Source organism: Danio rerio, chromosome 21, assembly GCF_052040795.2.
Source record: "Danio rerio strain M-AB ecotype USA chromosome 21, GRCz13ab, whole genome shotgun sequence".
NCBI lineage: Eukaryota > Metazoa > Chordata > Actinopteri > Cypriniformes > Danionidae > Danio > Danio rerio.
The window spans coordinates 11876093-11891446 of NC_141041.1; the positions used below are offsets into that span (position 1 = coordinate 11876093).

Consider the following 15354-nt stretch of genomic DNA (forward strand, 5'->3'; position numbering starts at 1 on the left):
TTTGGGCAACGCTAAGTTGTAAAAAGGTGTTATATAAATAAACTAATTGCAACTCCAATAAAAGCAGTTTTAGCATAAAGATAACAGCAGAAAGAAACTAAATCTAAAGTTCAATAACTCTGCTCTGCTCCAACTAGAAGTTTCAGAATATTGAAAACTGCTATCCATTGAGTTCCACAGTGGTTTTGGCTCCACTGTGGATCCCAGAGGACATCCATATTGAGGAAGCCGCTCATCTGTCAGGGCGAGCTGATGTTCCCTTTCGAGTGAGGTCATCCCCTCATTAGCCCTGAGTGATTAGCATAGAAAGTGAATGGCAGCGGATTATAGCGTGTCCTGCTGAGGGTTTGAGACTCGCTCCATTGGCTCTGATCTCCTCCACATGGTGAGCTCTGACCTGAGGCCTGAGGGCTGATCCTCGCTCAACTACCTGCTAAAGGTCATGCCAAAATCACTGATCGCACTCATTAAGACCTTTTTACACCTTAATTACAGGTTCAGTATAGCAGGACCAGGGGCTTTTGTTCTGGCAGACGAGGCGTGTGTTTGCTGGGAGGGAATCTGTGTTTTTATTGTGAGAATGACAGCATCTTATTTCCTCGTCCTGATGAATGCTTTGATATTTAGTACTGTTCATTTTTTCCTCTCCAGTTATGGTAAATTATACATTTAGATATTAGTTGATGTACATTAGTTAAACCTGTTTAGACACAAACACACACATACACACACACACATACACACAGTACATTTACCATCTATGATTCATTATAATATAAAATGCAAAAAGTTAAAAAACAGCAAAATAATTTTTAAATACTGGACAATTGTGTAAATGTTGGTAACCAGTAAATATTATATGTTATATGTGTACTTCTAAATCTAAATGTGTGTATATGAGTCACTAATATGTCAAATATACATTATAGTCTATATACACACTATACCGGTCAAAAGTTTGGGGTCAGTAGATTTTTGAAATGTTATAAAATAAGCTTCCCCTGCTCACCAAAGCTGCACTTATTTAATCAAAAATACAGTACAAATTGTGAAATGTTATTGCACTGTAAAATAACGGTTCAAATGTAGTTTATCATTTATTTCATCATTTATTCCAGTGATTTTAAAGATGAATTTTCAGCTTCATTACTCCAGTCTTCAGAATCACACAATCCTTCAGAATTCACTCTAACATTAATTCTTCTTCTTCTTCTTCTTCTTCTGCTTCTTCTTCTTCTTCTTCTTCTTATTATTATTATTATTATTATTATTATTATTATTATTATTATTAAATGGAATTGTAATAAAAGCAACAATTACTGGAGTAATAATTTCATTTGAAACTACAAACAATGAGTAATAAATAAACATATAATAAATAAATATTTAACAATTTATTTTTTGTAACATTAAATTAATGCCACCCTAATGAACAGAATAATGTTCTTTAAAAATATATATGAAAAAAAACTGACCCCAAACTTTTGACTGGTAGTGTATGTCATATTAATATTACAAATATTCAAAATATTCCAAAACATGTACACACACACACACACACACACACATAGTATATATATATATATAGAGAGAGAGAGAGAGAGTATACTGTAGACACTCACCAACCACTTTGTTACATACACATGTCCAACTGCTCATTAACGCAAATTTCTAGCCAATTACATGCAGCAACTCAATGCATTCAGGCTGTAGACATGGTCAAGACGATCTGCTGCAGTTCTAACCGAGCATCAGAATGGGGAAGAAAAGTGATTTAAGTGACTTTGAACGTGGCGTGGTTGGTGCCAGGCTGGTCTGAGTATTGCAGAAACTGCCAGACTACTACGATTTTCATGCACAACTATCTCTAGGGTTTAGAGAGAATGGTCAGAAAAAGTGAAAATATCCAGTGAGCGGCAGTTCTGTGGGCGCAAATGCCTTGTTGATGCCGGAGGTCAGAGAAGAATAGCCAGACTGATTCTAGCTGATAGAAAGGCAATAGTAACTCAAATCTGCATTAAATGCGTGATGCTTTCTTGTCATTATGAACCAAAATCTCTGAGGAATATTTCCAGTACCTTGTTGAATCTATGCCATGATGGATTAAGGCAAGTTCTGAAGGCAAGTGGGGGTCCAACCCAGTTCTAGTAAGGTGTACCTAATAAAGTGGCCAGTGAGTGTATATGTTTATAGAGTTATCAAGAGAGTCAATATCTAAGTAATATGTATGTAACATATTAAATTAAATATAAATCAAAAAATATTATTTATTTGTATATATTAAAAGAATTAAAAAAAAAAAACAATATGATACAGTAAAATCAGACTAAAGTAAAATCTAAATAATACTCAGGGTTTTAGCCAGTCTAGACAATCAATTTATAACATGATTATCATTTTTGCAAAAATTTCAGTTACTATGGTAACTTTTTTGTATGCTCTGACACGTCTAGTAGCAGCAGCACTGATCATCGGTAGGTCATCATCACAGCCTGAAAACGAGGCTCACAGCGGCTCGCTCATTAATTCCCCGCGTGTCAATCAAGCTCCTCAGCCAATGAGAGAACGCCCTGTTGGCCCTTCAGCGTTTCCAGTCATCCCGCCCCTCTCTGCGCTACGTCAGCACTCAGACTCAAACATGGCGGTACCCATAGCCAAGTGCCTGGCAGCTTATGCCCATTTATTAATAATTTCTTTAATATTTCCGCACGTTTTCGCTGACAGCGCTACCGGGGACCTGCCGCACCGCCGCTTTGAGTATAAATACAGTTTCAAAGGGCCACATCTGACACAGAGTGATGGAAGAATCCCATTCTGGATTCATACTGGCAGTAAGTTTATAGATGGGTGTCTGTCTATCCTCTCTCATCCATCTGTATCACTCTGTCAGCTCTCAGTGTGTTTAATTAATGTTACACCGTGTAGTTTACCACCCTCATAAAGTGTACGTGAGCTTAAAAGGAACTTAAACTGAGCGCTGCAAGTTTTGAATGAAATATGATGGACTGCATTGCTTTTGACTTTAGGTTTTCTGTTCATTCATTTTGTAATAATGCAAATTTCCACATTCATATCGTTATCTTAAAGTAAACTATGCAAACTGGTTAAATCAGTGCACTACCTTCTGATTTGTGTGGCTAATTACTGGATGTGCCTCTTGATAGACCAGCAGCTGTGTTCAATTATATGTGTGATTTATTAGTTATTTTGATTAGTCATTAAATTTGCATGAGCATATCGTGATGCTTATATCAATGTAGTTTTAAGTTAGCTGAAATGGCTCTAGTATTCCTAAAGGGTTAACAAATCCGTCTCTGCATGTAGTAGAGCAAAGTTCTGTGTTGTAACTTGCAACACTTCTCAAATCTAATAAACACATAGACACTGCCTCGAGCTTAGCCGACAGGAGCAATCAGTGCTTTGTCTACAGATTTAATATTGTGATTTCCACTGTGTTGTATTACTATGCACTGTTTAGTTAGATTTATGTCAACAGAGAAGTAAGCGCTCAGCTGCTACTCATATTTATTGGTATTGTGCCAAACAGCCTATTACATATGAGCATGTGATAAGGATCAAATTACGCAACACAAATATTGTTCTTTCTCAGATTAATAATGCATGATATAATTTTTTTTAATGTAAGATTAAATGATATATTTAAATGATATATCGTCTGCCAGTATATGCACACATATACTGTATGCATCTTATTTTAGAGTAAACTTTAATCCAAGGAAATAAATTAATATCAGAGTGGTGAAAACCTGTTTGAGGAACATTCAGTGTTAAAATAATTTTCCGTTCCCTTTTTTTTCCCCCTCCAGATGCTATTCCCAGTTCAGATCAGGTCCGAATCACACCTTCTCTCCGGAGCCAGAAGGGTTCAGTATGGACAAAGTCCCCTGTGAGTTTTGAACATTGGGAAGCTGAAGTGGCATTTCGTGTTTCCGGACGAGGACGAATGGGAGCAGATGGATTGGTAAGTAAGAGGAGTATAGCTATTAAATATTTATTTAATAATTGATTTGTATATATAATCAATAATTGAATATAGATTGTACACGTAAGCCTTAATACATTTTTGGCTTTGAGTATAGGCACATGTTGTTATCGTTATGACAGTGAAGGGTCAAGTTGACTTATTTTTAGGGATATGATAACCTGATTGCTCGTGTCACAGGTTAAATCCTAGATCTGGGTGATCTGTGAGCTGTTGAGTCACTGATGCTGTAAAAATGATCTAACAAAGTCACTAAAATGACTTATTTTAATAAGTTAATTAGGTTTCAACTAAGTTATATAAAGTTTAACTTAATATTTGTTGTCAGTTTGACTGTTGTACTTTGAAATGACTAGAAAAGTTAATTTGATTCAACTAAAAAATTGAAGTCAGCAAGATTTCTTTTTACAGTTTAGCACACTTCTGAGTCAAGTCAATTCAAGTTTATTTGTTTAATAATAATTTACAAAATAATAATAAGCCGACTTACAAAAGGTGCACATTATTATAATAAAGTCAAAATCAAAAAAAGGTTAAGCCCTTGTGAATAGGCAGGAAATATACAGTTGTCAATTGTATACACCTGCACAGTCATACAATATAATGTTTTTTTAAGAAAGTCTGTGTACATAATTTATTTTCAGTTATTTGATCAAAGGAGCGGGTGGCTTAGTGGTTAACACTGTCGCCTCACAGCAAGAAGGTTGGTGGGTCAAGTCCCAGATATCCCAGTTGGCATATCTGTGTGGAGTTTGCATGGTCTCCCCTTTTCCATGTGGGTTTTCTCCAGGTGGTCCAGCTTCCCCCACAGTCCAAAGAGCGCTATAGGTGAAATGAATAAACTAAATTAGACGTAGTGTATGAGTGTGTGTGTAAATGGGTGTTTCCCAGTACTGGGTTGCAGCTGAAAGGGCATCTGCTGTGTGGAAACATATGCCAGAACAGTTGGCAGTTCATTTTGCTGTGGTGACCCCCAATAAATAAGGGACTAAGCTGAATGAATGATCAAATGAGCACTCCTGGAAGTGATATACAAGAAATTGCTTTGGATGTACGCTATTATTCAAAAATGTGGGGGTTAAAAAAATACAGTGCAAACAAAGCATACATTAATATTGTAAAACATTTTCGAAGTTTAAAATGACATTAAGTATATTAAATAATAATAATAATAAAGAATTTATATATACATTTTAAAGAAAAAGATGAATTTTCCATATAATTGCTTTAGTTTTCAATTTCACATGTTACTTTAGAAATAATTTACTATGTTGATTTGGTGCCGTAACAAAAAATAATATTGTTGCTATATAAATAAGGTATTCAGAAAGGACACGGAGCTTCCTGTGAAGTCATCAAATTATGACTATTAAATATTATTGACTAATTTTGACTGTGCACAATTATATTGATTTGTTTTGATTTCCACTAAACTTCAATCTACAAATATATAATAATGGCATAGACCATTTCAATATGGTCATGTCATTGGCCCATGATGAACATTTCCTGCTTATCAAACTATTTCATAACTGTAAGAAGAACTTGTATCGTATATCCAAAGCAATGTCCTGTACATTACTTCTAGGAGTGCTCAGTTGATCAACGCAAATAAAAATGAAATAGACAGATGTCATGACTTGTATAACTGTGCAGACTTATACATTTGACAGATGTACTTTCCAGCCTTTTCACAAGACCTTAACATTTACTCATTTTGACTGTAATGAAATGGTTTGTAAAGTTGCTTTGGAGCAATAGTTATTATACAAATACTCTTGTATTGACAGTTTAAAATGTGTTAAAACAGGTTTTAAAGAAATGGAAAAGAAAAGAAAGACGTAGCACACTGCGTATACAGTAAAGGCACAGCTAAACAAAAGTCTTAAGTCTTGATTTGAGTGTGCCTAATGTTGGAGCACATAATCATTTCTGGAAGCTGAATACAACTGTAGGGGGCGCTGTTACCAGCTGAAGGCCAATTTACCCCGCTTTGGCTGAACTTGGAATTTCAAGTTTATTCATTCATTTATTCATTTTCTTGTCGGCTTAGTCCCTTTATTAATCCGGAGTCGCCACAGCGGAATGAACTGCCAACTTATCCAGCAAGTTTTTACGCAGCGGATGCCCTTCCAGCCGCAACCCATCTCTGGGAAAATTTCAAATTTACTTGATCGTAATGATCTAAGTGACCTGTTAGGTTTGTATTTAGTGAGCATATCTGTAATGAGGTCCAAGGCCATTTAGTGATTTATAGATGAGTAACAACACTTTAAAATCTATTCTGGTTGTAACTGGTGAGATTTGGTGGCGAGATCCGTTTAAATCTGACCCTGAAACCACATCTAAATGTGCTCAAAACAACACCTGTACAGTCCTGCCTGCTTAACCACCCAGAACACCCTAACATCGTGATGAGTTTTTCCTGACCAAACAGTTGCATTATTTCCATTCAGTTTCATATTAGTGTTGTTTATTTTTATATAGATATTATTTTTATATCATTTTTATGTTTGCATAAGTGAATTCTCAGTATTTGAGCTTTTTATGCTTTGTCAATCCAGTCCACTAAATATTTCTTGTTTGCATGTCAGCTATTTTCACTTTCTGTTGTTTGAGCTTGGTTAGTGCAGCTGCCTTCCTGAATTTTTTTTTATTCGTTGAATTGTTACAATGTCATCTTATTACAGGCTCTTTTTGCTCATGATAAATCGGTTTATTAGGACAAGCCATAGGTCAGTGGTAATAATTTCATGTTTTCTGTTCAGAATTGGCAGTGTGGAGGGAGTAATTATAATGTAGTGTTGTACAAGTAATGTGCTTTCTTTGAGTCCACTGGAGCAGACCACACTGATCTCAAGCACCACTTACCAAATTACCCATGTTCACTGAAGAGAGCCTTCACTGTGTCTGTGTGTGTGTTCCTCTAGGCCATATGGTTCACGGCTGGTCAAGGCCTGGAGGGTCCCGTGTACGGGGCCGCTGATCAGTGGAACGGCGTGGGAATATTCTTTGACTCTTTTGATAATGATGGAAAGGTGATTGCATTTAATTAAATCAATTCCTTTTTGTTTACCTATTTTTTTACTTCTGTTTTAATATTTTTCAGTATATCTGAAACAGTTTTTTTGTTGTTATTGTTTTTAAAGACCTTAGCTCAAATATCCAGTGTTTTGTAGTACATGTGTTTTCTTCACATGAACCATATGTAACTGAAATATATTGACTTAAAAACGGGGTTTTGTTGTTAAAAGCGAAATAAACCTACGTTGTTACTTCAAATAAAATAATAATAATATTAAATATTAAATTCAGATTATTAAATTTTTTAAAATCTAAATTACTAAAAATAATTTACAATTTTTTTGTCCAATAAATGTCTAAGATTAAAAAAAATTATTTTGTAGAATATAAATACAGTTGTGTTAGGACCTCAGATGAGTTTAGATGTTGTGTTTTTGTAACGACATAATTAAAAATAGCATTTTTGCTGAACAAAACCAATAAAATACAAATATTACAGCAATATTTGTATTTTTTAAAATTTTGTTTAGCAAAAATGCAAGTTTTAATACTACAAAACACAGCATCTAAACTTGAAGTGTGTGAGCGTGCGTGCGTGCGTGCGTGTGTGTGTGTGTGCACTTACTGGCCACTTTATTAGGCACACTTGTCTAACTGCTCGTGAATGCTCATTTCTAATCAGCCAATCACATGGCAGCAACTCCATGCATTTAGGCACGTAGACATGATCTGCTGCAGTTCAAACCAAGTATCAGAATGGGGAAGAAAGGTAATTTAAGTGGCTTTGAATGTTGCATGGTTGTTTGTGCCAGACGGGCTGGTCTGAGTATTTTAAGAAACTGCTGATCTAATAGGATTTTCATGCACAACCATCTCTAGGGTTTACAGAGTTTCCAGTCAGCGGCAGTTCTTTGGGCGCAAATGCCTTGTTGATGCCAGAGGTAAGAGGAGAATGGCCAGACTGGTTGGAGCTGATAGAAAGGCAACCGTAACTCAAATAACTACTCGTTACAACCGAGATATGCAGAAGAGCATTTCTGAACGCACAACATGTCCAACCTTGAAGCAGATGGGCTACAGCAGCAGAAGACCACAACGAGTGCCACTTCTGTCTGCTAAGAACAGGAAACTGAGGCTACAATAAGCACAGGTTCACCAAAATTGGACCATTAAAGATTGGAAAAGCATAGCCTGGTCTGATGAGTCTCGATTTCTGCTTTGACATTCAGATGGTATGGTCAGAATTTGGCATCAACAACATGAAAGCATGGATCCATCCTGCATTGTATCAACAGTTCAGGCTAGTGGTGTAATGGTGTGAGGATGTTTTCTTGGCACACTTCGTGCCCATTAGTACCCCTTAAGCATAGCTTCAACGCCACAGCCTACCTGAGTATAGTTGCTGACCATGTCCATTCCATTATGACCATAATGTACCCATCTTCTGATGGCTACTTCCAGCAAGATAACTTGCATGTCATTAAAGCGCGAGTCATCTCAGACTGGTTTCTTGAACATGACAATGAGTTCACTGTACTGAAATGGCCTCCACAGTCTTCTGATCTAAATCCAATAGGGTTTAGCACCTTTGGGATTTGGTGGAACGGGAGATTCGCATCATAGTTGTGCAGCCAACAAATCTACAGCAACTGCGTGATGCTATCATGTCAGTATAGACCGAAGAAATTTTTCAGTACCTTGAGTCTATGCCACAAACGATAAAGGCAGTTCTGAAGGCAAAAGTGGGTCCAGCTCTGTACTAGTAAGGTGTACCTAATAAAGTTGCCGGTGTATATTTTCAGTTGAGGTTTGAGTTTTACCTTTATGTATATAAACTAACAAACTGAAATAAAATAAAAACTAAAATTATAATTAATTGAATAAAGTGTGTTAAATGCTATACTGATCTGCTGAATATTAATTTGAAGGCGTTTCTTAGCAAATAATATGTGATTAATTACACAGGTTTGTTTTTTGTTGTTGTTGTTTTGTTTTTAACTCTTGTTTATGCTAAAAAAAAAAAAGCCCTTTAAACCTTGTTTTTGAATGTGCATTTTTCAGTCAAAACATCTTAAGGTAGAGGTGCCTATATATATATTTATCAAAGGATTATGGTCATGTGTTTTGCTTTTACTAAACACTAAAGCACCTCAGTAGATTTGTCTCCCCTGTACTAAATGAGGATTATGCCTCTCTCTTTTCCCTGTGACCTTTCCATTGTAGAAAAACAACCCTGCTGTCCTGGTGGTGGGCAACAATGGGAAACTTGTTTTTGACCATCAAAAGTAAGTAAACATATCCTCCTTTGCTGACATCAGCGCTCTCATTTTTACAACTCTGAGGAGATTAAGAAATATGATTATTTATGAGAGAGAGCGTCTAATCCGCTGTCTGTCTGTCTTAATCTGAGCACAGTAACAGTGAAAGCATTAAATTAGATCTGTGAGCCAGCAGGAGAGAGCCGTCAGCAGCATATGTGCTCAAAAAACACTCGCAGGCCTTCATATTATCCTTTAAGAATACACACTGCTGGCTGAAGCACTGTATTTTTTAACATGAACCTGTTAGTTTTTATGTTTTTGTCTTTTTTTTTTTTACCGTCTTTTTTTCCTTAATGTTTTTTGGTCTATATGATATAAAACATCCACAATACTGTACACTTTTAGTTTATTCCTTTTTTTGTCACTTTTTTTTTCAATATATAACTGTAGATTTTACTTACAGTTCGCATTTTATTTACTTATTTTTTACTTGTTTTATTTAAGATTTTTTTATTATATCTGAAACTCATATATCCAGTGTTTTTTAATATATGTATTTTTCTTTTCACATAAACCAATATAAAACTGAAATATATTGACTTCTAAACATTTACTTCACATTACGTTTACTAAATATTACTTTAAATAAATTACAATGAATTAATACAAATCATAAAATTGTAAAATTACTGAAACTAAAAATTATTTGAACATGTATTTTTGTCCAACAAATACTTTGTAAAATAAAATAAACTAATTGTATTTCCCTTTATTTTTGTAATTTTTTTTTCTAAAATTTTTATTTTTTCAGTCTAATGGAAAGAAAACACCCACTATACTGCACTCTTTCAGTTTATTTTGTCACTTATTTCAATATGCATTTGTAGATTGTACTTAAAGTTCACATTTTAAAGTATTAAAGGCTTTTTTTTAATTTTAATTTTTATTATATCTGAAAATAATAATTGGTGTTGCTTTAAAGAACTTCGCTTAAATATCCAGTGTTTTATGGTGTTTATATTTGTTTTCTCGTAAACTATATAAAATTACTTCTAAACAGGGTTATTATTGTTAAAAGTGAAAAAAATCTATATTGTTCAAATAAAATTATATTAAAAACAAGTTAATAAAAATAATAAAAACACAAAGTTACTGAAACTTAAAATGTATTTTGTCCAATAAATGCTGATAAGATTTTAAAAATATTAATTGCATTTCCTTTTGTATATGTATCTGTAGATTTTACTTGCAGCTCACGCAAGTGGCTTAAAGGCATTTTATTTACACTTTTTTTTTAATTTAAATTTAATTAAAAAAAATGTTTTAACTTGTGTTTTATTTAAAAAATGTTATTATATCTAAAACAGTTTTTGTTGTTGCTTTAAAGAACTGAGCTTAAATCTCCAGTGTTTTATAGCAATTTTTTACATAAACCAATATAAAACTGAAATAAATAGACTTCTAAACAGTTGTTGTGATAAAGGATAAAATCTACATTGTTACTTTAAATAGAATAATAATAAATAAATACAAATTAGTTCAAATAATAAAAACACAAAGTTGGTGAAACTAATTTGTAAATGTATTTTTGTCCAATAAATGCTTATAAGATTTAAAAAATGTTAATTGTATTTCCTTTCAGTTTTTTGTATAAATTTCAGTTTATTAATTTTGTCACTTTTCAATATGTATCTGCAGATTTTACTTGGCTCACGTTTTAAATAAAATGTCTTAAATGTCTTTTTATTTTTACTTGTGTTTTATTTCTGATTTTTCATTATATCTAAAACTGTTTTTTGTTGTTTTAAAGAACTGAGGTCAAATATCCAGTGTTTTATAGTATATATTAAATACAGTATATATAGTGTATATACATCCAATATACTGTACACTTAGTTAATTCTTTTGTCACCTTTTTTTCAAAATGTCTCTGGAGATTTTAAAGGCTATTATCTCAAACTAAGTGTTTTCTCCTGCAGTGGTTCATAAATCAAATTACACTAGCAAATTTACACTTTCAGTTTCACAGTTATTCATATTTGTATTCTGAAGATTTGTACCGAGGGATGTGTTCATACATATTTTTCCCTCATTATAGAACATTTTATTCTATAAAAGAACAATCAAAATGTTTATTTTCTAGACATTGGCAGCAGTTTCTGAATTATTGAGTGGTAAATCAGAGATTGCCCAATCCACTCTTTAAAAAGTTTTGACTTCATCATTTTGAACATGACTTCTTGATATTTTCAGATTTTTGCTGGTAGAAAAGGCTGCAAATTAGTGCATATTTAATTAAATAGTGGCTCATTTGTAAATGCAAGACTTTAGAAAAAAAAAAAAAAAAAGAAATGATGTACTCAGGTGACACGGTGGCTCAGTGGCACTGTCGCCTCACAGCAAGAGGTTGCTAGTTTACATCAGTTGGCATTTCTGTGTGGAGTTTGCATGTTCTCTATGTTCACGTGGGTTTCCTTCGGGGGCTCTGGTTTCCCCCCCAGTCCAAAGAGATGCGCTATAGGTGAATTGAATAAACTAAATTTGCCATAGTTTATGTATGTAAATAAATGTGTATGGATGTTTCCCAATACTGGGTTGCTGCTGTAAGGGCAACCGCTGTGTAAAACCTATGCAGGATAAGTTGATGGCTCAACTCTGGAAGTATGGCTATTAATTTAAGTTCACTTTAGTAGTTGATCGATACCCTATTCACCTGCACCTACAATATTCCATATGTTTTTGATAAATTATATTTTCTTTCCTCCAGTGATGGCACGACCCAGGCACTAGGCACATGTCTTAGAGACTTCAGAAACAAACCTTACCCTATACGCACCAAAATCACTTATTACAAGCAGACGTTATCGGTAAGTTGAGAGTAATAAAGTTAAGACTGAATAACTTGCTATCATTTGTCCATTTGACCCTAATAACAGCATTTGTGTGTTGTTGAATTTTCCATTGTAAATATATAAACTAATAGTCAAATGTTTGAGCAAAGTCTGGTGTGTTTTTGCCAGCTTTAATAAAGTCTAAATATTCTTAATGGTTTCAGGTTTTCATTAATAACGGCTTCACTCCTGACAAAGATGATTATGAGTTCTGTACCAAAGTTGAGAACATGATCATTCCTGGAACTGGTTATTTTGGCATCTCTGCAGCCACTGGAGGTCTTGCAGGTATTTATTAAAATCCAAATCTATCTGCCAATATAATATAATCTTATTTTGTCTTAATTTCCAACCAGTATTTATTTATTTATTTTTTATTTTATTTTAGAATTTATTTTTAATTTAATGTTGTTTTTTTATTTTATTTGAGATTTTATTTGATTTTATTTTTATTTATTTTTAATGTAATGTTTTTTATTTTAGATTTTATTTAAAAATATTCTATAGTTTTTTATTTTATATTATTTTTTATTTAATTTTATATATTTAATTTTTTATTAGATTTTATTTTGTTTTAGATTATTTAAGAAGTTTTTTTATTTTATTTAAATTTTTTTTTTTTTTAATTTAAATTTTCTTTTCTTTTATATTTAATTTAATTTAGTTTTATTTTAATCTAGATTTTTATTATTATTATTATTATTATTATTATTATTTATTTATTTTTTATTTATTTATTTTTTTTTATTTTATGCACAGCATTTTTCCCTGATGCATGCAAATAGTTTTGTTGCTCATTTTTATTCTGTTGAGTTGAGTTGACTGTATTAGTACCTGTAGGGAGATTCTTTTTGCAGCAAAGTTTGGCATTTGATACAAACAATTCAATCACACTTATACACATGCAAAGTACCTTATCAAAGATTACAAATTATTATTAAAAATGTCTAATTATAGTAGAAAGAGAATCTAATGGAAGTACATGTAAATAATTAAGCAACAAAAAACGAATTAACCATGTCTTTATTAAAAGCTGCAAGTATTCAGCTATTTAGTTCTGTTGAATTAGCAGTTTATCTTCATCTTGGCTGAACAACTTTTCTATTTTTCTCAACAGATGACCATGACGTTCTGTCATTTTTGCTGTTCAGGCTTACAGAACCTGGGCAGAATCTGGTACACAATCTTCCTCCCCACACACACTCACATCCAACACACATTTAAGTATGATTAAAAAGAATCGTCCGTGCTTATTTGATAAGTGTCCACCTCTTACTCCGTTCCTCTTGTTCATTCTAATTGGAGTATGTGTAAGTGTGTCTGTGTGCGTGAGTGGGTCTGAATGTGTGTTTTGTGTCTTTCCATAAAGCCTCCCCCAGAAAAAGAGATTCCCAAAGAGGAGAAGGACAAGTACCAGGAGGAATTTGAGAATTTCCAACAAGCTCTGGACAAAAGGAAAGAGGAGTTTCAGAAAGAACACCCTGATGTCCAGGGGCAGCCCAGTGAGTTCCTGACCTCACATTCACACAGGCTCTTCTTACGTCTGATTGGACGAGTAACATTTGATTGCTCCATTATGCTCTGCTATGCTGGATCTAGAAAAAAAAAATCTGTAATGAAATGTAATGGTTATGATCCACAATGTTTTGAAAAATACAGAATGATCAGTTGATGCTGGCATACATTTTTTATTATTGGTATTGGTAATTTTACTTTTATTTTGCTTTGTCTTTGTTGTACCATGATTATGGGCAATTTGGAAAACATTTCCTTCAAACCAAGCTATTTATTTGTTATTAGTTTTGTTTTTACATGCAAGAGATTCTTTTTTCACCATGAGTAGAATTATAATATTTTTTATTTTCTTATTTTAACTTTCATTTATTCTATTGAAATAATTAAAAAAATGTGTATTATTTAATATATATTAATTCAACTTATTTAATTACTTAAATTAACATATGTATACACATTTGGTTTATAACATGATTGGATATTTAGGTTTATTTTATTTTTTATTTACAACCCTTTGGAATGTATTTAATTTGATTAATAATCATTGTTTTATTATTATTTATTTGTATTTTGATGTAATCTATCTAAATTAGTTTTGCTAACATTTTGATATTATTATTCAATTTATGATATTGTTGAGCCTAAATTTATTTTATCCAATTTTTATTTTATCTTAAGCTATTTTAGTTTACTTTCATTACTAATGTTTGAGGTATAATACATTCTATTTTATAACAATTATTATAATTTGATTTACATTTTTTGATTTTAACTTTTATTTTTTTATCGAAATATTTAAAAATTTATATTTAATATATATTCAACTTATTTAATTACTTGAATTTACATACATGTACACAACATATTCCGTTTTCACTATGATTAGATATTTAGATTAATTTATTTATTTCTTACCCTTATTTTATCATTTTTTGTTTTATAATTATTTATTTGTATTTTGATGTAATCTAATAAATGTATTTTATTAACATTTTGACATGATTTTAAATTCATTTTATGATATTACTAAGCCTAAATTTATTTTATTACATTTTTCAGTTAATATTTTATTTTATCTTGAGCTATTTTGTTTAACTTTCTTCATTAATGATTGGTATAATGCATTCTATTTTCTAACAATTATAATAATTGTAAAAAAAATTAAATTCTTATTTTAACTTACTTAATTTTTTGTGTGTTAAAAATATTAAAAAAATGAATATTGTTTAATATATATTAATTCAACTTATTTAATTACCTAAATTTACATGTGTACACAACAGATTCAGTTTTCACCATGATTAGATTATTTATATAATTTTTTTTATTTATATTAAAAATTAATTTTATTTTATTAACAAAATTTTATCATTTTTGTTTTTATCATTATTTATTTGTATTTTGATTTAATCAATTTAAATTGTAATTTATTTCTAACATTTTGACATGATTTTTTAATTAACTTTATTTTATCACACTTATTCAAGTGTTATTCTTAAGATATTTTAACTTTCATTACTAATGCTTGATGTAAAATACATTCATTTTTTAACAATTTATAATAATTTAATTTTTATTTTCTTTAAATTTCATTTATTTTATTGAAATATTTAAAAATCTATATTTAATATTATTAATTCAACTTATTTAATTACTTGAA

The 15354-nt window shown here is 31.8% G+C and overlaps 1 protein-coding gene across 1 annotated transcript in view; it reads left to right on the forward strand.

Moving 5' to 3' along the window:
* The first annotated feature begins 2609 nt into the window (after positions 1-2609).
* The window catches only part of lman1 (lectin, mannose-binding, 1), a 29180-nt gene continuing 16435 nt past the window's right edge, over positions 2610-15354 (forward strand). Inside the window, 8 exon segments of the mRNA NM_001386234.1 lie at positions 2610-2831; positions 3828-3982; positions 6934-7041; positions 9251-9312; positions 12056-12155; positions 12344-12467; positions 13297-13355; positions 13549-13681. Coding sequence (NP_001373163.1) covers positions 2639-2831; positions 3828-3982; positions 6934-7041; positions 9251-9312; positions 12056-12155; positions 12344-12467; positions 13297-13355; positions 13549-13681 — 934 coding nt within the window. The 5' untranslated portion in view covers positions 2610-2638.